At 44.7% G+C, this 25,689-nt stretch overlaps 1 protein-coding gene across 2 annotated transcripts in view; it reads right to left on the reverse strand.

The window, feature by feature from the left end:
• LOC115657565 (schwannomin-interacting protein 1) overlaps window positions 1-25,689 on the reverse strand; it is a 470,940-nt gene that overhangs the window by 101,774 nt on the left and 343,477 nt on the right. The window contains exons 1-2 of one of the 2 annotated variants that reach the window (XM_030575602.1): window positions 9,723-9,919; window positions 8,737-9,378 (exon numbers count right to left, since the gene is read on the reverse strand). In XM_030575602.1, coding sequence (XP_030431462.1) covers window positions 8,737-9,360 — 624 coding nt within the window. In that variant the 5' untranslated portion in view covers window positions 9,361-9,378; window positions 9,723-9,919. Of the gene's footprint in view, window positions 1-8,736; window positions 9,379-9,722; window positions 9,920-25,689 lie in introns of those variants that run through there. The other variant, XM_030575601.1, reaches the window with a different exon arrangement.

Here is a 25,689-nt window from a genome sequence, read left to right on the forward strand (position 1 = left end):
AGTTCCTGTCACAGGTTTCTGCAAGTAACCTAGAATTAATTATGTAATATTTATAGGAGTTTCATAAAGAAAAGGAGGGTATAGTCTTGTGTTTATGGCACTGGACTGGAATCAGGAAATCTGGATTCAATTCCCAGTTCTTCTACATGCTTCTTGTATGACTGAACAAGTAACTTGATTTCTCTGGTCTCAATTCCTCACCTGCAGCAGCAGCTCTGGCCTAAAAAGAAGGATCTGCATCTTTCTCAAATTGCACCAGACTGAAAGGTGAAGAAAGGGACACTTGTGCTCTGCTATGCCTGCTCCCCCATCCTCCAAGAAAACCTGGGAAAATTTGGAGAAATTCACTTCAAACTAGACAGATAAGGACATGAAGTTTCTTTGAGTCCCCGCTCCCTCTGCCTCCTCAGTCCGAAAGACCCTGACAGCCAAAAAGTTGTGTGCAAGGAGAAATACCTCTATCATCAGGTTGGATGATGGGGGAAAAGGTCTGTTTATGTCCAGCATGGGGAGGCTGGAGAGAACTCTCAACATCAAGAAACAGCAGGGGAAAAAGCACATGGGCTCCTCGCCTCAAAGGATGTGTCTAAACTGTAATTATACACCCAAAGCTAGCCTGTTCTAGTAGAAGCAGGCTCACGGGGCTCAGGCTCACAGCACTGTTTAATTGTACTGTAGATGTTCCAGTTCCACCTGCAATCCAAGTTCTGGGACTCTCCCACCTCATTGGGTCCTAGAGCCTGAGCTCCAGCTGAAGCCCAAACATCTATAGTGCAATTAAATGGCCTGTTAGCCAAAGCCTTGCAGACCCAAGTAGCTGTCATGGGCTAACTCCAGGTTTTTAAACTGTAGTGTAGGCATGCCCCAAGAGATAAGGGAAAACCCTTCCTAAAGATGTAACAGAGCTGAGTGAATAGAGGTTAGAGAGAATGTTACTGCAGGAGAGTACAGCAAAACAGTTATTGTTAAACTGGCAATGATAGCAGAGATCCCCCACTTCCCCACTATTTACTCACCCTGACCTTCTCTATTATAAAAAATGAAGATCTGTAAAAATATGAGTCTATCTGCACTTCAAGCAGTCTAATACAGTGTACATACCTGTTCTAAACTATGCCCATAAGGCTCAGATGCTCATTAGAAGGAACAGATCCAGGACTGAGATAACAAATGAAATTCCTGCAGTAGCTTAGTGGTTTTGATGTATTCACAAAACTGAAGCCCGTAAGCCAAATAAATGTTCAAATACATAAACAGAAATATGCATGGAAAAAGAGACAGGCCGCCACAATGAGCTACACACATTGTTGTTCCCAAGGATGCTGGAAAATTGCGGGGGGGGGTGGTGGTGGTGGTGGTGAATTGGTTACAATTATCAGGAATTCTTCCAGTACCTCACACACCATAACACAGATACATTTATAAAAATAGGAAATGCGAACTGTGGGCTTAAGCTGACAGGCAGGTCAGCAATGAGAAAGATGTGTATGTGCTGCACCTCTGGAGATGCAAGCCTAGTCTCCTTAGCCTGATCTGATTTACAGAAAGCAGTGCTGCTGCAATACTTACAAGGAGTGCTGTGTGTCTGTGTGGGCCTGTACTGCACGCGAACTGCAACTTCCATCATTGGAACAACAGTGTGATTCTGTAGCACAGATCAGGCTTCCATGGAATCCCTTGCATAGCGATCAATGTTTGCAGCAGCTAAACAAAGAGGAGCTATGTGCTTATCCTCCAGGCAGGAGGCAAGGTGCTACGCCAAGTACAGGCAGTGTAGTGGGAGGATTCTGGTTTGGAGAAAGGGGAGTCAAAGCACTAATACTAGATAAAGGGGAAGAGTAGGTCCAAGACACATAATGTTTGGTTTTTTAGTGCATTGGCTCCAATTAGCATTTTTTTTTCTGAAATGTAAGTGCTAAAATTATTATAAATGGCAATGATCCAAAAATCTTTCAGGGTAACACTTCACTTAGGCTAGCACCCACCTAGAAAGGAAGAGTTCTTACATTTGCTGCTGCTGCTTAGTTAGGGTATGGCTACTCTTACATTTGTGCAGCGCTGGAAGTTACAGCTGCGTTCATACAGCTGTGTAGGACCAGCGCTGCAGTGTGGCCACACTGACAGCTTCCAGAGCTGCAGTGTGGCCACATTCGCAGCATTTGCAGCGCTGTTGGGAGTGGTGCATTGTGGGCAGCTATCCCACAGAGCACCTCATCCCATTTTGGCGCTGTGGCTTGTGGGAAGGGGACGGAAGGGTGCGGGTCTTTCTGCTTCCTGTTCCAACGCCCCGTGGTGCTTTGCTACACATTCCGAGCAGTTTGGCGCCATTGTGAGTCTGCAGCGCGATTTCTGTTACAAATGGAGCCCGAGCTGCTGAGGACCTTGCTGATGAATGTTGCCAGCACATCACGCATGGCAGTGGAGCTATTCCTTCAGCTCCAAAGTGACAGTGAGGAGTCAGACGATGATATTGATTCACCTGACGCGCCAGACACTAAATTGCTTGTGGCAGTAACGGACGTGCTTAGCACCGTGGAACGCCGCCTTTGGGCTCGGGAAACTAGCATTGAGTGGTGGGATCACATCGTCCTGCAAGCCTGGGATGACAAGCAGTGGCTGCAGAACTTTTGGATGAGAAAAGCCACTTTCATGGGACTGTGTGCTGAGCTCGCCCCTACCCTGCGGCGCAGGGACACGAGATTGAGAGCTGCCCTGCCAGTGGAGAAGCGGGTGGCTATTGCAATCTGGAAGCTGGCAACTCCAGACAGCTACCAATTGGTGGCGAACCAGTTTGGAGTGGGAAAGTCGACCGTTGGAATAGTGTTGATGCAAGTTTGCACAGCCATTAATCGCACCCTGCTAAGAAGAACTGTGACTCTGGGGAACGTGCAGGACATTGTGGATGGCTTTGCACAAATGGGTTTCCCTAACTGTGGAGGAGCAATAGATGGGACGCATATTTCTATTCTGGCATCACCCCACCTAGCATCCGAGTACATTAATCGCAAGAGGTATTTCTCTGTGGTTCTCCAAGCGCTTGTGGATCACCGTGGGCATTTTACTGACATTTACTCAGGATGGCCTGGAAAGGTACATGATGCACGCATCTTTCGGAACAGTGCCCTGTTCAGGAAGCTGATGGCCGGGACTTTTTTCCCAGACCGCAAAATCACAGTAGGGGACGTCAAAATGCCCATTGTGATCCTTGGAGACTCCGTGTACCCCTTAATGCCATGGCTCATGAAACCGTATACAGGGAAGCTTGACAGGAGCAAGGACCGGTTCAACTACAGGCTGAGCCGGTGCAGAATGACTGTGGAGTGTGCTTTTGGCCGTTTAAAGGCACGCTGGAGGTGTTTCTACGGGAAGCTAGATTTGGGGGAAAGCAGCATCTCCGCTGTTATATCCACGTGCTGTACCCTCCATAATATTTGTGAAGGGAAGGGTGAAAGATTCAGTGAGGAATGGACCTCCGAGGTTCGACGCCTAGAGGCTGAATTTGCACAGCCAGAGAGCAGGGCTACTAGAGAGGCCCAGCAAAGGGCTTCAAGGATTAGGGATGCCTTAAGGGAGCAATGTGAGGCTGAAAGGTAACAGTAATGTTTGGTGCCTTTGCTGTGCCCATTTTTCCCTTGGGGTACAGTATTTCTCACTTTCTGCAATAATAAAAAATGTTTTATAAGCCAAGAAATCATTTATTCAAAACACAGTACATAAAAGGGCAGGGTGGTGGACTGTACATTCAGAGGTATGAATATGTCCTGCTTAGATTGCTGTTCAATGCCTGCTGCACTTCAGGATTAATATGCTGCATCGTGATGGGGGTTGAGTGCATAGGGAAAGGGTTGTAGTTATCAGGGCTGGTAGGTGAACGTACAGGTGTTGGGGGCAGCTGGTGGTGGTAAGAACCAGGCTGCTGGAGAAAGCTGCTTTGTGCAAACACTGGGGAACAAGGGAGAGAGCTTTGGGAGGGGTGGGGGTTACCACGGTACTGATCTGCCTGCATGGCTACGAGAGACTGCATACAGTCAGTTTGGCGAGCCAGGAGGCTTATCAGCTGCTTTGTGCTTTTCTTGGTAGCCAATTCCTTTCTCCTGCTCTGTGTTTGTCTCCACTCATGCATTTTCTCTCTCCAGTCCTGCAGCCTCTTACTGTCTCTGGCGTACTGATTCATAACTGCTTTGATCAAATCTTCTTTTGATTTTCTAGGATTTTTCCTCAAGTTCTGTAATCTTCGCGCAGGCGGTGATAGGGCTGGATTATTCAAGGACACTTAAAAAAACATAAATAGAAACATTTAATACAGAGGCTACATTGTTTATTATCACAGTGAAGGAGTTTGTAGACTTTTTGTAGCATCATTCCCACATACCTAACATAGCACAGAGAGGCCACGGCAGCGAAGGCATAGGCATGGTGAGCAATGGGGTGCGTGTTTCTGCCGCGACTTCACCAGGGAAGGGGAACTGCCTGAGGGCTGGGGTTTCTGTGCATTGGGGAAAGCAGAGGGCAGACAGTTGGGGACCAGCAGTGGGGAAAGCAGAGGGCAGATAGTTGGGGACCTGCACTGAACAATCATCACTACATTTTCAACAGAATTTTCTACTGCCAGATATATCACTGCTGCGTGTTACCTGGGAAGAGAGAGAGGGTCTTCTACAGCAATGTGGATTCCGCCCTGGCCCTATGCAGCTTGCCTGTGTGCAGCAATGGTCCCCCCACCCCTCGCGGCACAGTGGCGCGGACAAGTTAGGACCATGGTGGCTCTCCCTATAAACTTGTGCAAGCACATTGCCCACTCTCTGGCTGCAACTTTTGAAGAGATTACCGAGGCCGATTACAGAGATGTGATAGACCAAATCAATGGGCTATTCCACATTTAGGCATGCATGCAGGCAGCCATAACCCCCACCCTCCTTTCACAAAACATTTCCATCCTAAAAATAAAATCTGCTTACCGGGAACACGCTCCTCTGCTTCCTCTTCACCAACAAGTTCCAGCTGCTGCGACTGGCTAGCCTCCTCCTGGCTGCATGCCTCCTGGGACTCCGGGGTGTCTCCCTCCACCCCAGTAGCCTCACTCTCAGCTTCCTCTACACCCTCCCCCACTTCCTGCTCTGAACTCTCCATCATGCTCCTCGGATTGGCAGTGGGGTCACACCCAAGTATGGCATCCAGCTCCTTGTAAAAACGGCAGGCCGTGGGGGCAGCTCCTGAGCGGCTGTTTCCCTCACAGGCTTTGCAATAGGCACTCTGCAGCTCCTTTACTTTTACCCTGCACTGCAACGCATCCCGTTCATGGCCCCTTAGCAGCAAGGACTTTGATATCTGCCCATAGGTATCATAATTTCTGCGGCTGGAGCGCAGCTGTGATTGCACAGCTTCCTCACCCCAAACAATGATGAGGTCCTGCAGCTCGGAAGTGTTCCATGCTGGGGCTCGTTTGGGGCGTGGAGGCATGGTCACTGATTGATTGATTGATTGGATTGCACTCCACACCTGGCTGAGCAAACAGGAAGGGGATTTTTAAAATTCCCGGGGCATTTAAAGGGCGGGTCATCTGAGCCCAGGGCAGTGGAGTGTGAAACGATGAGCAGAGTGGCTGAAAAGGTATGCTGGGATACCTCCTAATACCCTGGAGGCCAATAAAAGCACTGTTGGTGTCCACCCTTGATGACCAGTGCTGCATCACCAGCGCTGGAATCGCTACACCCCAGGCAGACCAGGTGTACAGCCAGCGCTGCAACCAGGGAGTTGCAGCGCTGGCCATGCTTTGAAAGTGTGGACACAGAGTGAGTTGCAGCGCTGTAACCCCCGTCACCAGTGCTGCAACTCTCCAGTGTAGCCATGGCCTTAGAAATGGTTTTCTGTAAGCTTGAGTAACCAAAAGTAAGAGTACATCAGTTTACATTGGTGAAATCATCATCATAACAATAAAAGAGAGAAACGACTTTAAAAAAAAAGCGTAGTTTCTGAATAAGCCACTATCAATTACAAGGCCACCCAAAAAGTCCTTAGGTCAGTGATTTTATTCCCACACTCTCTACATGCTGCTTTTATTAGCTCACCCTTAGTTCCAAGTCTGGTCTTTTAAAAATGCATTGTGTGGCAGCTGTCATGATACCAGACTGTCCTAATTACAATATCCAATAATCACAAGATTTTTTAAAAATCATTTGTAATAGTCAAGAAATGATTCATTCAAAGTCATTTCAAAACACAGATAGTAAGTATGATATAAAGTCCTAGACACCTAACTAGAAGGCCAATGCTGCAAGTAGTCAGCACCCCTTCTTCAGCAGATATCAGTAAGAAGTGAGGTTGCAGAGCACCTTGCAGAATCAAGCCCTAGGAGGAAAGTGAAGTTTAAAGGTGGAGGTTAATGGAGGATATATCAGTCTTACTATCCGTCTTAAAGCAGTGTTTGAACGTACTTTCAATGGTTTTAGAGAGAAGTTTAGGTAATGTCATGCCTTCTTTTAATTTACATATTATGAAAACAATTCTTAATGAATGGGATTTCATATCTCTCTGAACAGAATGTTGTACACCCAACTCACCACTGACAACTGTTTACTGGAGAGTAAATATGTGCTAGTTTCTTTTTCTTCCTGAAGGACTTCAAAATTATTACCTTGTATACTAAATCATATAGTATGAGATTTCACACTATACTGTATTTGTCTTTCCAAATAGTTATATGATTGAATTAATTTCCATCTCGACTGTGGTTCTTAAATCTCTGGAGTACTGGGTTCCAGTTCTGGGTCAGGTTACAAGTGAAAATGTGTTTGATGTTCAAGGTGATTTTGTTCAGCTCTCACACAAGAATAAAATAAAATAAAATTAATGGCCATTACTGTGTGTGACAGTCTCGGCTCAACAGCAGCTCAGGACTGGAATACCACTGTTCTGCCCAGTTAGGAGTAGTTCATTGGCAGAGCTGTTTAGGGAAGCCAATGCCATTTAATCCCTCAAAGAATAGGCAACTAAATTCACACACATACATACGCTCACACACATAAAAGACAACTTTCACAGCATATATAAAATCTTCATCAAGGCTAGGCCATACTTAAAATGAAGTGACATCAGCATCTCTTATTGCTGAAACTAAAAGCCATCGTATTATTTGTTACAGTTGCAACAACAACAGAATACAAGCAAAATGCTGTTCTTTAGCTTCATACTTTCTAAAATCTGTTCCAAATAAAATATAGACATTAAGACATTAACCAGGAGATTTTTTTTTCTAACACTGTAACAACTTTGTGTCTAGCAATGATAATTTTTGGTTGCTGCTTTAAGATATTTGCTGAACGCTGATGAAAAGAATAGCTATGAAAATCTGCTATATAGCAGTAATTAAAGAAAACACATTTGAAACACAAAGTGGAGGTCTTACAACCAGGTTCTACTAGGCAAAGAAAACATCTCCTTCCCTCTTTTAGTATTAGCAATACCATTTACACTGAGAAATGCTGTTACTTGTCCTCATGCTCTAAAGTCAAAGTGCAGGCATCCAATTTCCAGTAGCCTGAGGCCCTGTATATTCAAACCACACCCCAAGGCAAGGTACCAAATGACAAGCATATTGTAACTGTTGCCACATACTTTAGCTAGGACTGCTAGGTTAAAGTATGCAATCCTTCTTGGCTAACATACAGATTTAAATGCTTGGGTTGCAATTGTTGCTATACTTCAAAATAAAGCAAGCAGGGAAACACCTTTCAAGAAGAGAGACCCCCCAGGGCCATATTGGGAAGTGTACTAGATCAGTGGCTCTCAACCAGAGGTCTGGGAGGTCCCGCGAGCAGGTTTAGGGGTGCCACCAAGCAGGACCAGCATTAGACTCATTGGGGCCCAGGGTAGAAAGCTGAAGCCCCACTGTATGAGGCTGAAGCCCAGGGCCCTGAGCCCCACCCTGCCACCTGGGGCTGAAGCCTGAGCAACTTAGCTTCATAGGGGCCCCTGTGGCATTGGGCCCAGGCAACTGTTTGACTTGCTACCCCCTAATGCCAGCTCTAGCTTTTATATGCAGAAAACCAGTTATTGTGGCACAGGTGGGCCATGGAGTTTTTATAGCATGTTGTGGGGGCCTCGGAAAGAAAAGGGTTGTACTACATGGCCTAAGGCTCCTGCTTATGTGTATTCCACCCACTCCTGCTCCTGATGCCACCCACATTGTCTGCCTTTCCTGTATCTAGCCAAGTGTCTGTCTGATAAGAAACAGGAAGTGCCACTGAGCCCCACCAAAATCTCAGAATTCACAATACATTACAAATGGACACTGAGTCACCAGCTTGATCTGTTCAACAGACACACACCCTAGCTCCTTGATTCAAGCCAGGGGCGGGCAGGTCAGAGTCAAGCAATTCCTTCCACAGCTGAACAAATGAGAGGCTGCAGAAAGACAGAAATTCTTTGCAGATCTGCAAGAAAGGGGACAGATCTAGATTCACACACAATGAAGCTTCTTACTAGCAATAATGTTGCGTTCAATAAGCTGCCCTTCTAGGTTGGAAGGATGAAAAAACCCAGTCACAATTAAAGGGCAACAGCGATTTCCCCAATTACCATCTATGGCAATGCTCCATATGGATCTCTGCGAGGAACCTGTGACTCACTGCCTAGTAACATGCCTTGTCACCATAAGTAATTCCCTTTACTCCGACTCGCCCTCCCTCGCTCCCGCCCCAAAGCCACAGACCTGGCGGATAACGGGGACCAACTTACTGAGGTGTAGTTTGTTTTCTGGCTCTGGTTTCGTACCTCCTGTTCCTGAAACTGTAACCCTGCCAGGTGTTTCTCCAGAGCCTCCCAGTCCATAATCGGGAGCTGAGGCTCCTGCTCTTGCAGCCAAATGCCCCCCGTGGAGCTGTCCAAGGGGTGCCCGGGGGCGACCCTCCCTCCACCGCGGAGCCTCCCCACAGCCGGCTGGGCTTTCTGGGCATGGGCTTTGCGCCCTCCTGCCCCGCGGTGTCCCGTCCTGCGGCTGGGGGGCGCCACGTTGCCGTTCTGCCCGAGGTCCTGGGGCGGGGGGTTGCCGTTGGGGGCGGGGGGCGGCATGGTGTTGGAGGCGCTGGTGCTTCTCACATCCTCCAGCTCCTCCGCCAAACTCCTTCGCCTGGCAGCCTTGGCATCGCAGCCGGCGGTGCAGAGCCCGTCCTCCTCCCACGCGGCAGTGCCCTTCCTGCCGTACCCCAGGTAATCCTCCTCCTCCTCCTCCGAGTCCTCCAGGGCCGCCAAGTCCAGGCTGCTGGGGGAGGGGGAGGATTTGCACTCCGAGCAAGGGGTGACTTTGCTGGAGCTGGACTCGGAGCTGGAGCGGCTGCTGCACGCGTCGCTTCCTAAATCCATCCCATCCTCGCGGTAATCCTGAGGGGGAGAGAAGGAAACACGCAGCGGATTAGAGAGCAGGAACCAGCCGCCTCCTGTCTGGCCGCCACCGCCCGCGGGAAGCGCATCGCCTCCGGGCACAGAAAGCCCAGCCACGGATGTGCCTCTCCAGCTAGCGCCGCGTCCAGATTTGCAGGGGGGGGGGTTGCTCTAGGGGCTCTCACCTCCCCGCCCCAGCCCCAGGCCAGGGGCTTCCCCGACTCTCCCAAAGTTTCCTGCCACCTCCCCCGCGCTCCGGCTGGAGGAAGCATCTGGGCACGTCCTCCGCCAGCTTTGGGGGAGCGGGTCTCGTGTCCCCCCCTACCCCGGACCCTGGCGCTCACCCCCGGGAGGGGAGGGGCAGACGCCTTCGTTAGGGCTCCATGGTGTGGTCAGGAGGCGGCTGGCCCCATAGCTCAGCCACTGTCTCCTCTGGCGGCGGCGGCAACGTCCCGGCTGCCGCGTCCAGCTGCTGAGCCGGGGACCCGCCGGCAGCGCAGCTAAACGGGGGGTGCGGGAGGGAGCTCGGCCGGCAGCCGTGGCATGAAGTCCCGTCCCCACGCTGCCGGCGTAAGAAGCAACGGGGAGGCTGGTGCTCACACCGCCCCCTGCGGTACAGCCGGGCAAGACGCAGCGCTGCAGCTCAGCGGGGACTGGGGAGCGGGAGCCCCTGTGTGGAACGGCTGTTTCTCCTCTGACTGCTCCTTCCCAGGCAAGCCCGTGAGGGCTGCACCCTCTAACAATGTGCACACAAGAACCTGGCCTGGCAACAATAAGCTGCACTCAGGTAAGGCAGGGTCACAGATTCCCCCTTCTTTTCGTGGGAAGAGAAACACATTGTGATCCTATGAACTTTGGAGCAGCTTCTGATAAATGGGCTGTGAGCTGGCAGGAATCCAACCACCCCTTCAGCTCTCATTCATTTGCTTTCTGTTTCGGGCCCTCCAGCATGCACAGTTTGAACCACCTGCAGCCATGAAATTAAGTCTATTATTACAAAAGCCAAAGAGTTCATAGCAAATGAGGACTAAGGCCATATAATACCAGTATCTACATGTACCAACCAGTGCAAGTAGCTCAGCACACTTTGCAATCATACCTCTGTCTCAGATGTACAAGGTTTCTTTGAATAATTTTAAAGAACATTTAGAGCAATTAATACCTGACTTATATAGCAGCCTGCAATAATGTAACACACAAGCTGTACCTTAGTGCACCCAGCTAAGCAATGTCATATTATTATTCTCTTCAACTCTCTTGGCTTTTTAACTAAGATTAAGTAGAGAGAGCCTAGGTTCAGAATCAGACTTGGGTTCTAGGCCCAGCTCAGCCAGAGGTTCACTACCCAGACTACTTCCCCAGCTGTGACTCAGTTTCACTGCTTACCTTCTTCAGTTACTTTGAGTTCTGTGAGTGAAGAGTGCTCAAGAACACAATAAATTTAGTACAAAAATATAGTAACAGTTTAGTGGTTGATACCTTCTCCCAGAGGACTATATTCTGTTCAGGGGGACAGTAAGGTTCCTGTTGACTGTACAAGGCATATCCATATTGTAAAATGTCCCTCCTAGTGTAAAAATAAAGGCTAAAATGTCAAAAGTGCATAAGTCACTTTGTAGCCTAAATCCTATCCTAAATCCTGTAGCCAAAATCACCTAAAAATACTCAGGTGCCAGTCCCATTGAAATTCAAAATAAAATGGGCTATATTGTGAAGATTCTTTATTTTGATCCATACAAATCAACTAAAACACAAATCCACCTCCTCTCACGGATTCTAGGCACCTTGCCAATGTTTTGTGGAAAAGACAATAGCACAAGAATAAATCCAGCAGATAACTCAGCCCCCATACTACTAATACTCCTGAAACAAAGTATATATTTCAAACTCTTCCCAAAAAGATATCCAACGCAGGCAACTCAACTGAATCAAAAGCCTGAATTAATAGATGGGCTTAGCAGTATGCCCCAGAATGCCCAGACTCAAACTACTTTCAAATCAAGGGAGCTAAAGCTAGGATACCTCTGCTGATCTCAGCTGCACCTGAATCACAAGAGCTGTAGTACCTCAGGTAGTCAAGGAACAAACACCTTAAACTCATAGGTCAAATCCAACACCTTAAACTCCACCAGAAACCAGTAGCTGACAGGTACAGAATCTGGTATATGTTTGTGACAGTTGTGGAACTGCAATGTTATAATCTAAGAATAGTGAGTGTAATACACCTCTACCTCGATATACCGCTGTCCTTGGGAGCCAAAAAAATCTTACTGCGTTATAGGTGAAACTGTGTTTTACTGAACTTGCTTTGATCCACCGGAGTGCACAGCTCTGCCTCCCCGGAGCACTGCTTTATTGCATTATATCCAAATTTGTGTTATATCGAGTGGCGTTATATCGAGGTTGCGGTGTTGTTTTATGAACATTGTATGTAAGCTGGTCAGTGAAGGGAAGTTACTGTAACTGTAGCAGGTTATTAGAATTTCCTGTGTGACTGTACTGATGTAACTTATATTGAGGACAGCAGAACGTTTATTATATACCTTTAATGGGGTCAGCGCATGAAAACAACACAATGAGTTCCCAGATAAGAACATCCAGGAACACACTTGAAAGACCACAGGGCAAGCTGTTAGGAGACAGCATCCTTAAAACTGTCTCCAACAAGTTGCAAGCCGTGTTTTGCCAAAACTCAGATCCTGGAGATCATAAACACACCAAACAGTTAAAAAGTGCTTCTCAGGAGAAGGCAGTGGGGAGGAGGCTTTTGAGAGAAGCAGTCTAGGGAGACAGGCTGATCGAGGGAGAGACTTTGAGGAGAAAGTCTGGGGGAGTTGAGCCTTCCCAGATCCAGCAAATGGTAAGACTTAGGGGAAAGCACATGTGTGTATAGTCTGGTACATTATTTTGAACATGCATTTTCTCTGAAGTATTTTTGTTCTAATAAATTTAATAAAGCCTTTGTTTTAAGAAGAACGTTTGATCACTGGTCATTGCTCCCAGAGAGAACAGAATTGCTCCTGCTGAAGTAATCACAGTTGATCACAGAGGCCTACAGCCAGGGCCTGATCAGAGCTGGAGAATCATGTGATTCCACTCTGAGCCAGGTGACAGCTTGAGAGGTGTAACCGGAGAAGGGGTGCACTTTATGACACCAGGTGGGATCAGAGGTATAGAGAGCCCACTAACCATGACAGTGTTCATGAAGAGAAGCCTCACTCAATAAATGAGCTGCTGTATTCTCTACTACCTTTAGCCAAGGGATCGGCAACCTTTGGCATGTGGCCCGCCAAGGTAAACACCCTGGCAGGCCGGGCCAGTTTGTTTACCTGCTGCGTCCGCAGGTTTGGCCGATCGCGGCTCTCACTGGCTGCAGTTTGCTGTCCCAGGCCAATAGAGGTGGCGGGAAGCGGCATGGGCTGAGGGATGTGATTGCTGCCACTTCCTGCCACCCCCATTGGCCTGAGAGAGTGAACCACAGCCAGTGGGAGCCGCAATTGGCCGAACCTGCAGACGCAGCAGGTAAACAAACCGGCCCGCCAGGGTGCTTACCCTGGCGAGCCGCGTGCCAAAGGTTGCCGACCCCTGCTATAGCCTATAAATGATCTTGTATGCAACATAGACATTGGTCCTGGTAGCAAGGTCTGCCTCAAAAAGAAATGACTACAACCTCTGACAAGATGCAAAATGAAAACACCTGCATTATTCAGTGCTGCTATATGATCATCTAACAGCAGCAGAGGATCCAACATTAAGTTGTGAATACTGGTGACAAATGGCAGACAATGGGGCTGATATCTTCTCTATCCATACCATCATCACTCTAATCTAATCCATTTTTAATCAACTGCTCCAGTCTGAACCAAACACTGGGGAAGATGCTGAACTGCACTAGCTGGGTGAAATAATAGAAAAAAAGTTAGGTGTTGTCAGCATACTGAAGGCATTTCAGCTCATGTCTCCTCATTAACCATCCAATGGCCCCATACATACATTGAATAAAAGATAAAATATTCTCTGCAGAAACCCTACATGAGTCTGCTTTTGGAGCAGAATAGCAATATCCAACCCCAGATGAATCTTTCCAAAAGAAAAGAGACAAGATGCTCCATCTACTTATAATCTGATCTATCCATGAGTCAGTAATACAGCATAATTAACAATGTCAAAGGCAGAAGACAGATTTTTAATTTCAGATTGGATACCTGATCTTTCATCCATTGCCACAAAGAGGTCATTGACCAATGTCATCTCTGTACAAGATTGAACAGCTACTCCTAGATACTGTGAATGTTTTGTCAAAATCTTCTAGGTAAAGCTGATAAATGGAAAGACAAACCCAAACGATAGCCTCAAAAAAAGCAACAACCACTTTTCTCTCTATTTAGTCTTAAATTTTGAATCTTAATTATGTGTATTCAAATATGGATTGTTAACTACTTAATGGCTGAATGGTATATCCCCCCTCATACACACACACACTCACCCCTATATTAAAAGAATATTATTAAGGTTGTAAAGTCAAACACTCAAAATTAAGAAATGCCAGAATTAAGGTTGTCAATTGGAACCTTATTCTGCCCCCTTGTGCATATGCATAATGATACCATCTCTGATCACAGCATCACACAGTATTTTTGGAACACTGCCTCATTCAGTAATATCTTCTGTGTGGACCACCACAAGAGGAGGATGAGACACACATTTTGCCAGCAAGTTTCATGGATAATTTGCTGATAGCAGAGAAATGGCAAGACTCAGGAATTCCATTCCAGGATCTGGAAAGGAGTGTGCTCTAGTGGGCAGACCCTCTGACTATTCCTTCCAAACTTAAACCCTTCTGCCCCACCCTCTACAACCTGTCCCTGTTCCTCTCATGTCTCTTCCCCACCTTTGTCTCAGTCTCATTCTTTTTGCCTAGCCAGTCCCAGTCTCCCACTAGTTGGGGTTCTCATCTCAGTCTATTTTCTTGCTGGGCAAGTGGTAGTCTCCCACTGTGAGCTCCCTAAGTCCCAGTCTCCTTGTCTAAGCAGTCCCAGTTCCCCCTCCTCTTGGCTCTTCAGCTAATCTGTCTCCCCCATCCCTGTCTCCCAGTCTCCTTTTCCAGCTGCCCCCGCCTTCCTGCCTTACCCCGGCTCACATTCCCAGACTCCTTTCCTAGCTTGTACCAGTCATTTTTCCTTCCCTCTTGTCAAGGTATTATTCCCACTTTGAACTTTAGCGTCCAAAAAGTGGGGACCTGCATGTACCTGTCTGTCACAGCTGTCCCCCTGCTGCATTCCTTTTTCCCCCTCTCCTTTCTGTTTGTCCTGTGTGGCCGCCACTCCCGGCCATTGTGCTAACTAAAGTCACAGCCCTATTCATAGGAATGGCTTGTACAGACTAACTGGAGCCATTGCTCTGCCTAGGGAGGGGGCTTCTTGCTTCTTTGTTTGGCTCCTTTGTTCAGACCCGGGCTCAGTGTGGGGGGCGCTGCCCAGAAATGCAAGACCTGAAGTGGCCAACTAATTAAGCATATGAGTCATACCTGTGGCTCAGAACATACCCAGGCATGCCTATGCTTACCTGCAGCCTTTCCCTGCCTTCTCTCCTCCCCTGTATCAAGAGAAGCCAATCAAAAGTACTGGTGGGAAACTGCCTGAGTTTGCCTTTAAAGCCGGACATTTTCTGATCAGACCTCGGAGAAGGTCCTTGCTTTGCCACCTGGTCTGATCAGCTAGGGGTCTTTGGGGGGCCCTCTCCCCGCTCTTGGTTGTTTTTGAGCTTACCCCTGTTTTTAAAATCCCCTCCTACGAACAACAAATTTGTGCCTGGAGATCTCCTGATTATTGTAAGCGAATCGAGTCCTCTCTCCATCCTCCGATGCTACTGCTGTTCCTGCCTCTGTGCTTGCTGCTGTCCTGGGGATTGGCAAGAACTCCCTCTTGCAGACTCCCCCTGTCCTAGCTGCTAGCCTTGTTTCCCCAGCAGACAAACCCAAGCTAACTCCTTGGTCTGTATCTGTAATCTGTTTCTTGCTCCGCAGTGCCTTTGCTGCTAAAAATAAGCCTGTGCCGCTACTAAGCTGTGCCTTCCTGGACTGAATCCTGGGCCGCCGGCTTGCAGCCGCCCCACTGCTGCAGCCACCCCCCCCCCCGGGGGCTGTACCCTGGGCACACACCACTCTGCCCTCTGGAACTGCTCCCCCTCCCGATCAAAGAATCGGCATAGTGTAAGGTGCACCTATTAGAATCAGGTTCTTAGTCTAGATAAGTTGTAATTTCATTTTGCATAGCTGTGGTTAAATTAGGTTTAAAGAATTGTTTGTATTGTGCTCTGTAAATTAGGTTTAAAAAAGAATTGTTGCATTGTGTTCTGTTACTTGCTAATTTGTGTAGTCTTGGTTAAGTTAGATCATAAATAAGATTTTGCTGTGTTCTGTATAATTGTGGTTAAGTCTGTCTTCCCGCTGCCCTAACCCCACCCCCAAGCTTGCCCGTGTCTCCCCCCGAGCTCCCCAGTCACTCGTTGCAGTCTCTCTGCTGTTTAAACTTGCAGCCTGTCTGCTCTTTGTGTCTCCCTGAGTTTAAATCTCCCTCTGCAACGCCTCTGCCTTTGGTCTCTGCTCCACCACGTGCTCCTCTTCCCCCATCCCCCAACCTCATTCCTCTACCACTGCCTTTCTCTCTCTCTCTCTTAATCCCTTCCCCCATGTGTTCACCCCGCTCCTACTGCTGCCAAACCTCAATTGTATTACTGAAGTCTAGCATAAAACCCCATTGGTTACCCTTTTTCTCTCTGACACACCTCACATTTTACATTTACACCACTGACACATTTTTACCTAGAGTTGTTGGTTATTTTAACACATTTTACCCATAACTGTTAGTTGTTTATATGCTGCTGTGACACACCTTTTACATAGAAATTGTTAACTACCTGTTACATTTATACTTCAGTGTTAATTGTTACCAACTGTATTGTACCCCACTATTGAAACCTCCTATATTTACTAAAAGAAACCCTCCCCAGTTGTCTACCTTAACAAACCCCATACCCCTCACTATTGAATTTTCCCTGTTTTTGCATTTTCTTAATAAAGTTTATTTTGCACCCCACCAGTGCAGTAGTTGTCCCCCAAGATCCCCTACCTGCTGGCAGGGTCAGTACCCTTCTAAGCTTAATTTCTAGCTTAGATCTGATAGCGCTGCCATCAACCAAAAATATAGTGTTTTGGTACACTTCCTGTCCCCCAAAACCTTCCCTGGGGGACCCAAGACCCAAACCCCTTGGGTCTTAAGGGAAAATAAACCATTCCTCCTCCTTTCCCCCTCCCAGACTTTCCCTGAGAGATTACTGTGATCCATACTCCTTGAATTTTAAAACAGAGAGGAATTAATCTTTCCCCCCCCACTTCTTTCCCCCCACCACTCCCTGGTGAGTTCAGACCCAATCCCCTTGGGTTTTACACAAGCAAAAAAACCAATCAGGTTCTTAAAAAGGAAAGCTTTTAATTAAAGAAAGAAAAAAGTAAAAATTCTCTCTGTAAAACCAAGATGGAAAATGTGTACAGGGTCTAAGCTTATACATAGGCTGGGGGGAGGGAATCCCTCTAGTCTAAGTTACAAGTTACAGCAAACAGAGGTAAAATATCCATCCAGCAAAATACACATTTGCAAATAAAAACAAACATAAAACTAATCCGCCTTTTAACTAGTTAGGATTTACTATTATGAACATGAGAGACTGTGTTAGAAAGAATGGAGACCGATCTGGTTGCACATCTGGCCCCTCTTAGCTCCAAGAGAGAACAGAGAACAAAACAAACAGCACAAACAAAGACTTCCCTCCAGGAAGATTTGAAAGTATCTTGTCCCCCGATTGGTCCTTTGGTCAGGTGTCAGCCAGGTTCACTGAGCTTGTTAACCCTTTACAGGTAAAAGAAACATTAACCCTTAACTATCTGTTTATGACACCTCTTTTTTAATTTCTAAGAACCCATAATATAAAATCCCTAAAAACAACTAACACCAACACCAGCAAAACGGACAAGCACACAGGAGAGTTTGATACTCGGTAGCCTAATATGAAAACTAAGACACTTAGCTCCTATTTATAACCTTTAATTTAGGTTTAACAGCTATATTATTCAAACAGTTATGGAATTTAACACACGTATTAAATTAATAACATACACTTGGTGGATTTTAAAAATGCCTTTTTATAAAAAAAACTTTAAAATGATACATAGTAAGAAAAAGTTGGGATTTTTTAAAATCAAGACAACATCTCTGCAGGGTTTGCCATTGGTTTGATGGCAGACTTAGACTGCCTGTAGTTTGAAGGATTAGATTTAACTGTAATTATAATGCTCCTAGTGGTCAGCACCAATTGCACTGGAGGATGTAAACAGGTAAATCTATATAATTAACAGTTTTACCAACTCTCTCTAATTAATCTATTTTTTTAAATCTAGAGTAACTAATTAATTACTGGTAGTTCTAGAAATAACTCTCTTAAAAGGCTAATAAATTTTATTATATTCTAATTGAAGCCAACTGTAACATGCAAATTTGCTGGCTCCAAAAACAGCATTAAAAGGATTTTTGTATACTGTTCGTTTAATCAATATTCTCAATATCATCCCTAGCTGCACCTTCAAAATTACATTTGCAAAAATATAGTAACTGACCATGCTATACTTGAGACTTTGCTTTATCATGTTTTAGGTAATGATGATGGTTACTGTAGTACAGCAAAGGATTCCATACTAAACGAGGTTGTAGGAAACATTTCTTACAAAGCCTAGGGATTTCTCAGTGTAGAAAGCTGTATAGTGTCCTTAAATTTTATCTGTTATTCTGTTTTAATTAATTAGATTAGGCATGCACCTTTTAATGAGTAGTACTAATATATTAATGACAAATAAGTACATTAATACAAAATTAAGGACGCATATTTAATGTCACAGAATTCCAGAAATGCAAACATTAAGATTCCAACAGCTGTAGTTGTGGTGCACATGCTTTGAGTTGCATGGCATTAGGACACACAATAATACATATTTAAGCACAAAATGAGAAATAGGAAAAATATATGCAAGGTGGTTAACATTGCTGGTAGGTCCTTAACTTCTGCATTTGCTGACTTTAATTTTAACTATGCAACTTTAACATGTGCACTACATTTCCTAGGGGTTTTGTTTATTTGTTTAAACAGGATAAAGAAAAAGGGAAAGAACTAAAAGGAAAAGTCAGCAGTAATCCAACTCACATGGCTTATAAACTCTTTGCTATATAGCTATTCATCTTGAGGAGATTAGAGGCTCTATCTGGGGATCTTATAAGTGGCTTAAAGAAAAAAAAAACAGATGTACACACTTAGGCCTTGATCCTGCAAACACTTATGTAGGTGCAGTATTTTATGCACGTGACTTGTCTGATTTAACGCAGGTGCATAAAGTGTACTCACATATGTGCAGCAAATCTATATGTAAATGTGCACCTGTAGATTAATTCATACAGTATTCAAACTATCATCATAAATATGTTTAGACAATCAAAAAACCCTAAGTGCAGTAAGAATGATTTATATTAATCTTCAAATGTTATCTATATTTTTCACAGCCCTGCCAGCCCCCCCCACCCCCAAAAAATGTTGTTTTCAGTGGCAAAAGTATCTTTCCTCCTCCTTTCCCATAACTTAAAAAAGCCAAAGAATGTTGCTTAAACCTTCCAGAAGAAATTTTTAAAATTAATCTGTGACATTGTGCAGTCTATATGGTTTTATAAAATTTTAATAAGTGAATATAATGTAACTGAGATATGCTTCATGCAAAAGGTCTCTTGTAAGGTATCATTACAAAGCTTATAATCTATTGAGTGTGATCATCCTGTTTGTATAAATGCACCACTCTTGTATCTGAAACTAGAAATATGAAATATAACTCTGAGGGCCTACTGTGTGTAAAGTGCGGGCCATTATTGATGGTTTGGAATCTTGATGACTGCCATTAACTAGGACCATTGTCTGCAAATGGCTATGTTTTACCTGTAAGTCTTCCTGTATACGTGTGTGCTGGCAAGTGGGTAATGAACTCTTGCAGTGACCTGTGATCATGTCACCTGAACTGGAATCCATCTTTAACCTGGTGTCTTTCCATTGAGAAGGAGGGGGTGGGAACTCAGAAAGGGAGAAAAGGATTCCCGCTTTATGCAAAAGATATATAAAGGGGTGGAAGAGAACAAAGAGGGGGAACTGCCATCATGATGAATCCCCTAGCTACCACCAAAGCTGGAACAAGAGCTGTACCAAGGGAAAGAATTGTGCCCAGGCCTGGAAGGTGTCCAGTCTGAGGAAAAAAAACTTACTTACTGAAGCATCTCTGAGGGTGAGATTATCTGTATTCCATTTGATTAGACATAGATTTGCATGCTTTATTTTTTTTTTTGGCTTGATGACTTACTTTGTTCTGTTACTACTTAGAACCACTTAAATCCTACTTTCTCTATTTAATAAAATCACTTTTTACTTATTAACTCAGAATATGTATTAATACCTGGAGGAGCAAACAACTGTGCATCTCTCTCTCATACAGGGTAAAATGGATTTTTTTGGGTTTAGTCCTCATTGGAAGTTGGGCATCTGAGTGCTAAAGACAAGCATACTTCTGTGAGCTGTTTTCAGATAAACCTGAAGCTTTGGAGCAGGTAATTCAGATCCTGAGTCTGTGTTGGAGCAGATGGGAGAGTCTGGCTCAGCAAGACAGGGTGCTGGAGTCCTCAGCTGGCAGGAAAAACAGGAACAGAGGTAGTCTTGGCACATCAGTTAGCAGCTCCTAAGGGGGTTTCTGTGATCTAACCCCTCACACAGTCATCTTCAGTTAGAGATCTAACATGGTGATTTTTCTGCCACTGAAGCAAATGTTTTGGAAAGTTGAGTTTGTGAAAGCAGAAAGTTGTAATGGAAAGTGTTTTGAAATGTTAGCAGACCATGATATAGAAGCAGAATTCAATAAAATGTGGGCAAAGGAGTGGATAGTGGAATGCTGTTGCACGAACAGCAAGCACAGAATGCAATTCAAATACAGGAATACCACATATGGGGCTCTAAAGGGTCATGTGCTGTCTCTACTCTTATTCAGTGTGTGTGCTATTAGAGTCAGCGAGCAGATACCAGAAAGGCATTCCCCAGAAGGGCTTCAGTGTTGGATTTGTCTCTCTAGGTCCAAAATATCCCAAATATGTTGACCTTCTGAATATGCTACAAAGCCTGTCTTTTAGTAGACATTTGGGAATGCTTTTGTTTGGAATCTGAGGAGTAGAATGACTTTATTCAGAAATATGTTCTTGTAGCCTGATTGGCAGTAGAGATATGCTGTTTTTTTGGTCCACATTGATTTTAATGCACACGGACTCCATATTTAAATGAGGACTAAGGCGCCTGGAGAGGTTTTACTTTTGATTGTTTAATTATAATAAAATTTTCACTACAGAGCAATTTAATAGTCATTTTGGGGATATCATGCTGTAATTACATGATCTTTGTCTCTTTGTAGTAGGCAAAACAATACATGGCTACTGAAATGAACAGTCTGAAAAAGACTGAAGTGTTTAAAATCAATCTTAGACCATTTATTCTAAGAAACAGATTATTCCTACTATGCAGCAAACAAGAATATTCAGAGAAGGTCTCTTTTTTTTTTTTTTCTTTAAGTTCTCAGTATCATTTGGCAAGGAGAGGGGGCTAAGATGAATGACCATGTTTTATTGGTTAATAAAAACCAAGAACTGTTGAAAGAAAGTGAATTATAATTCCAGGGCATAGGCACTGGGGGAGGTAGGAGAAGAGTATCATGGGTGGATATATACATATTGGTGAGGACTTTTGCTGGGATTTTCAAAAAGCCTAAGGGAATTGTGCGTCAAAGTCCCTTAGGCTCTGCCAACAGCTCCACCAGTATAACTATACCGGCAGAACCCCCTAGCGTAGATGCAGCATTTGCCAAAAGAAGGAGGAGTGGGTGTAGTAAACCCTGCCTCCCTGAATGACATGAGCTAGGCCAACAGAAGCCTTCTGTTGCATCTACACTGGGAGTTTTGCTGGCATAACTATGGTGATTAGCAGTGTGTGGGTTTTGTTTTTTCACATCCTTGTCTGACAGCTATCCTGAGAAAACATTGCAGTGTAGAGCTTGCTTAAGACATGTCTGAAATTCTTAGCCTTCATTGGTATTTGAGAGGGGATAGTGTTTGGTGGTTCTAACTGGCTTTAATTCTTCTCCTGTGGTAGTTTAACACTCATCACCTTAAGAAATAAGTACCAGTTTAATAAAGCAAAGTTGCAGTGTGGTTGATTATGCACTGATAGACAAAGATAGGATCAAAGAAATCTTAAAAGAATTACACATAGTGAGAGACTATAAATAAGACTTTCTGCAACTGGGTATAATGATAACACTGTTCTACGGTGAGAACTCCTATACTGCGGGGAACATTTAATTAACAATACAGTGCTTGTCTTATAATCCATAGAGATGGCATGATAAAAGTTAGACCTTTTATTCTTCTGCAGTAGATGACATTACTTAGTGGCCACTTCAGTTGTGATAATGTCCATTTCAGATAAAATAGCATTATAGGAGGTACAGCAAGGGCTCAATTCAGTAAGAAAAGGATTCTATGCAGGGTTTTGGAGTTGTGTTCCGGCTCCGCTCCAGCTCCCTGCAAAAACCTGCAGCTCCACTGCTCCAGAGCTGCTCTGCGCTCCAGCTCCAGGCTCCGCTCCAAAGCCCTGACTATGGATACAGCCATATGAAGCTTAGGAGGTCTTTTAGTGGTATGTCTCAGCATGAAGGCTTATATGGATTCTCTTCTGATCCACATTTCAGGTGCTCCGTAGTTGCTAAGTAGCCAACATTCAGTGCCATCTTGTCTTTCACCCAGCCCCACAGACACAGAGGGCAAATTGGACTCTCCATCATGACATCAGGAGAAGGGAACCCCACTGAGAAATTTGTTTTCCCTCACTGGCATAGGAATGAGCATAAATCAGGAAGACAGGGGAAAAAAAGGAAGAGGAAAACTGATCCCATGCACACTTCAGAAAAATGACAGACCTATTTGGCATAACTTCTAATTTGAAGTGTTACTTGTAACTAAACACTTGTATAAGGACTTGGTAAAATGAACAATGGTTCAGCTTTTGGGTCATTTTCAAGTTTAAGTTCCATTCATCAGGTTAGAAGAAATAACTGCCCTGTTTCAGAGGTCAAGCCAATAGACATTTAGGTCAATCCATTAGTGCAGACAAATAGAAGCAAGATCTAGATATGGGTTATGAATCCACCTCCACTCCCCCCAAAACAAGAAAAATAGTCATCTCTATGGAACACTATCTTCTCCATATAACATAAGTCTTTCATATTAAAAGAGAGGTTCTTCTGTACCTGGTATATTTCTTCCACAACTAATTAAATGCTAACATTACGTTAAAGACGACATTTTTCAATATGTCATTTTAATAGAAAACAAAGATGGATACTCAGTCCTATTTAATTATGTGGTTAGCACTCTACCTTTTTAATTTTATATATAGTTCCTCTCTACCCTTCACAAGAAGAGACCAGATATTGTTATTAAAGAGAATGTGTAATTTATCTCTTTTTACAACTCAAATAAGTTGCCTTTCCAAAGCCATGAACAACTTGAAATGCACAGGAATTTTAAAGGGTGAAGAGTGTGAACACAAATCCTTGTAGATGAAAACATGTTTTACAGCAATTTTATACAGTGCAACAAAGAGACTTAATGCCCACAAGGTGAGTCAAGTTTACTCTGAAATGAAAAGACATCAGGAAAATATAATCTTGTATTTAGGACTATCAAATTAGTCCATGACCCTTTAAAAAAGTTAACCGCTTGTAATAAGAAACCTGTTGCATTTATTTCATTGCCATTTTGCTTCACACACAATGTCTTCGAAATACATATTAGACTGAAGTTAAAATGGTAATAAAAATACATTAACTGTAATAATCAAGCTCACCTTTTAAAAGACACAGAGAGAAGGGAGACAGACAATACACACATCCACAACATTTAATTAAAGAAAGTTGCATAAAATGCAGATTTAAGAAGTCCCAAGCAACCTTAACTCTCTTCATGCCCCTTGATATATCTTCCATGTATAGGGTTGCCAACTGTCTAATCACACAAACTCAAACACTCTTGCCCTGCTTTGTTCCTGCCCTGCCCTTTCTCCAAGGCTGCACCCTGCTCACTCCATCCCCCCTCTGTTGCTTGCTCTCCCCCACCCTCACTCACTTTTACTGGGCTGGGGTGTGGAAGAGGGTGCAGGCTCTGGGCTGTGACCAAGGGGTTTAGAGTGTGGGAGGAGACTCTGGACTGAGCCTGGGGCAGGGGGTTGGAGTGCAGGGGGAGGCGCAGGGTGCAAGTCTGGAGGGAGTTTGAGTGCAGGAGGCAGCACAGGGCTGGGGCAGGGAGTTGTGGTGCGGGAGGGGGTGAGGGTGCAGGCTCTAGCCAGGTGGAGCTTATCTTGGGAGGCCCCCAGTCAGCAGCGCAGCAGGGCTAAAGCAGACTCCCTGCCTGCCCTTGCCCAATGCCGCTCCTAGAAATAGCCAGCATGTCCTTGCGGGCCCCTGGAGGGGAAGCTGTGGAATCGGCGCTCAGGGCAGGGGCAACGTGCTAGGATCCCCAGCCCCTTCCAAGGGCCACAAGAATGTGCTAGCCAGTTCCAGGAGTGACAGGGCCAGGGCAGGCAGGGAGCCTGCCTTAGCCCCTTTGCACTGCCAGATTTAGCAGCCTAAACTCTCCTGGATTGGCTTCAGTAGGCTCTGGGAGATGCACCCAATTCCGAGAGACTCCTGGTGAAACCAGCAGGGTTGACAACACTATCCATGTAAGACATCCCTATGGAAGTCTGACAAGTATTACAGTATCTGAGCTCCCTCTCCTTCCTGCTGCTTAGAGCCCTTCCTGCCTCCTTCATAATCCCACCTGTTGTGCAATGTGGAACACAATTTCTTGCACCAGAGATCACGGATATGAAAATATTTGCAGGCTGCCATCTGCAGATACTGTGATATATGTATAAAATCTCACTGAGATATTACAATATGAGCAGGAGACCTCATGAGCTCTCTGAAGCCTCCCATAAAAATATAGATAGGATAGCTTACAATATTATCCACTCAAGCCTTTGAAAAAAATACCCAAAGGCACCAGTCCTCACTATGGACAACAGTATAAACTCTATTTGGAATTTTTAAGCCAAACTGTTTTAAAATGACATTTTTAAAAAGGTTAGGAGTTTTTCCGCTTTTGAAAAATTATCCTCTCATTAACTACTTGTTCAGTTACCCTAAATCTTTCCCAAAATAAGACCACCACAGATGAGAAATGTAGGTGGTTTAGTTCAGTTTCGGCCAAACTGCGAAGCGAGAAAAGCAGACAAAGTTGTGTTTTTATAGAAAGCTAGACAACTTTTACTGAGAGACTGCTTCCCCCCCTACCCCCCATTATCGTGTTTGAAGCTGTTTATTGTTCAACCCACAGATTTATGCAGAACTATTAACAAAGACAACAGTCCAGGCACATTTAAAGTCATCCAGGAGCTTATAAAAGCTCACTTTTTAATAGGATCAGAACAGTTGAATTCCATGATCATCATGTTAATATGACAAAGAACAACAAGCCAAATCCCCAGGTTACTGTTTCGTGAAGTGATGCAAATCTCACTATCCTAGGATGTTACAGGAATGCTCTATTTCACATGAACACAAATCACAATTTATGGCAACTTTTTGAAAAGGAGAAGCTGCCTCATATTTTCCCTCTTCCAGATACATTTTATTCCTACACTGAATAATAAAGCAGGCTCTTTATTTAATTTATAGGAATATGCGCTGATATTTACATGTCCAAGAGAGAGACATCCTCATCTGAAATATCTGTTACAGATGCTGACTTGGTAACACTGGTATACTGAAATTCCACATATTGACATCATGATACTGAATGTCATGTAGAGTCCAAGTTCAGAGACTTCTCTGAAAGATCTGCTAATGCAATTGCAGTTGCCTGGTCTAGGAGCCTGTTATCTCCAGTCACCCATGTACTGTGACAACTGCATTCATCATCATCATCATGTACTCAGAAATAATACTTCAGCTACTTGACCCAGAGAAGGTAAATCTCACAAGAACCAGGATCCAAATGCACTCAGTGGTGGGTCTGTGGCTCTGAAATCTGATCCCAATACATAAGAATGGCCATACTGGATCAGACCAAAATCCAATCTAGACCAGTATTC

This window comes from Gopherus evgoodei, chromosome 9 (genome assembly GCF_007399415.2).
Source record: "Gopherus evgoodei ecotype Sinaloan lineage chromosome 9, rGopEvg1_v1.p, whole genome shotgun sequence".
Taxonomy (NCBI): domain Eukaryota; kingdom Metazoa; phylum Chordata; order Testudines; family Testudinidae; genus Gopherus; species Gopherus evgoodei.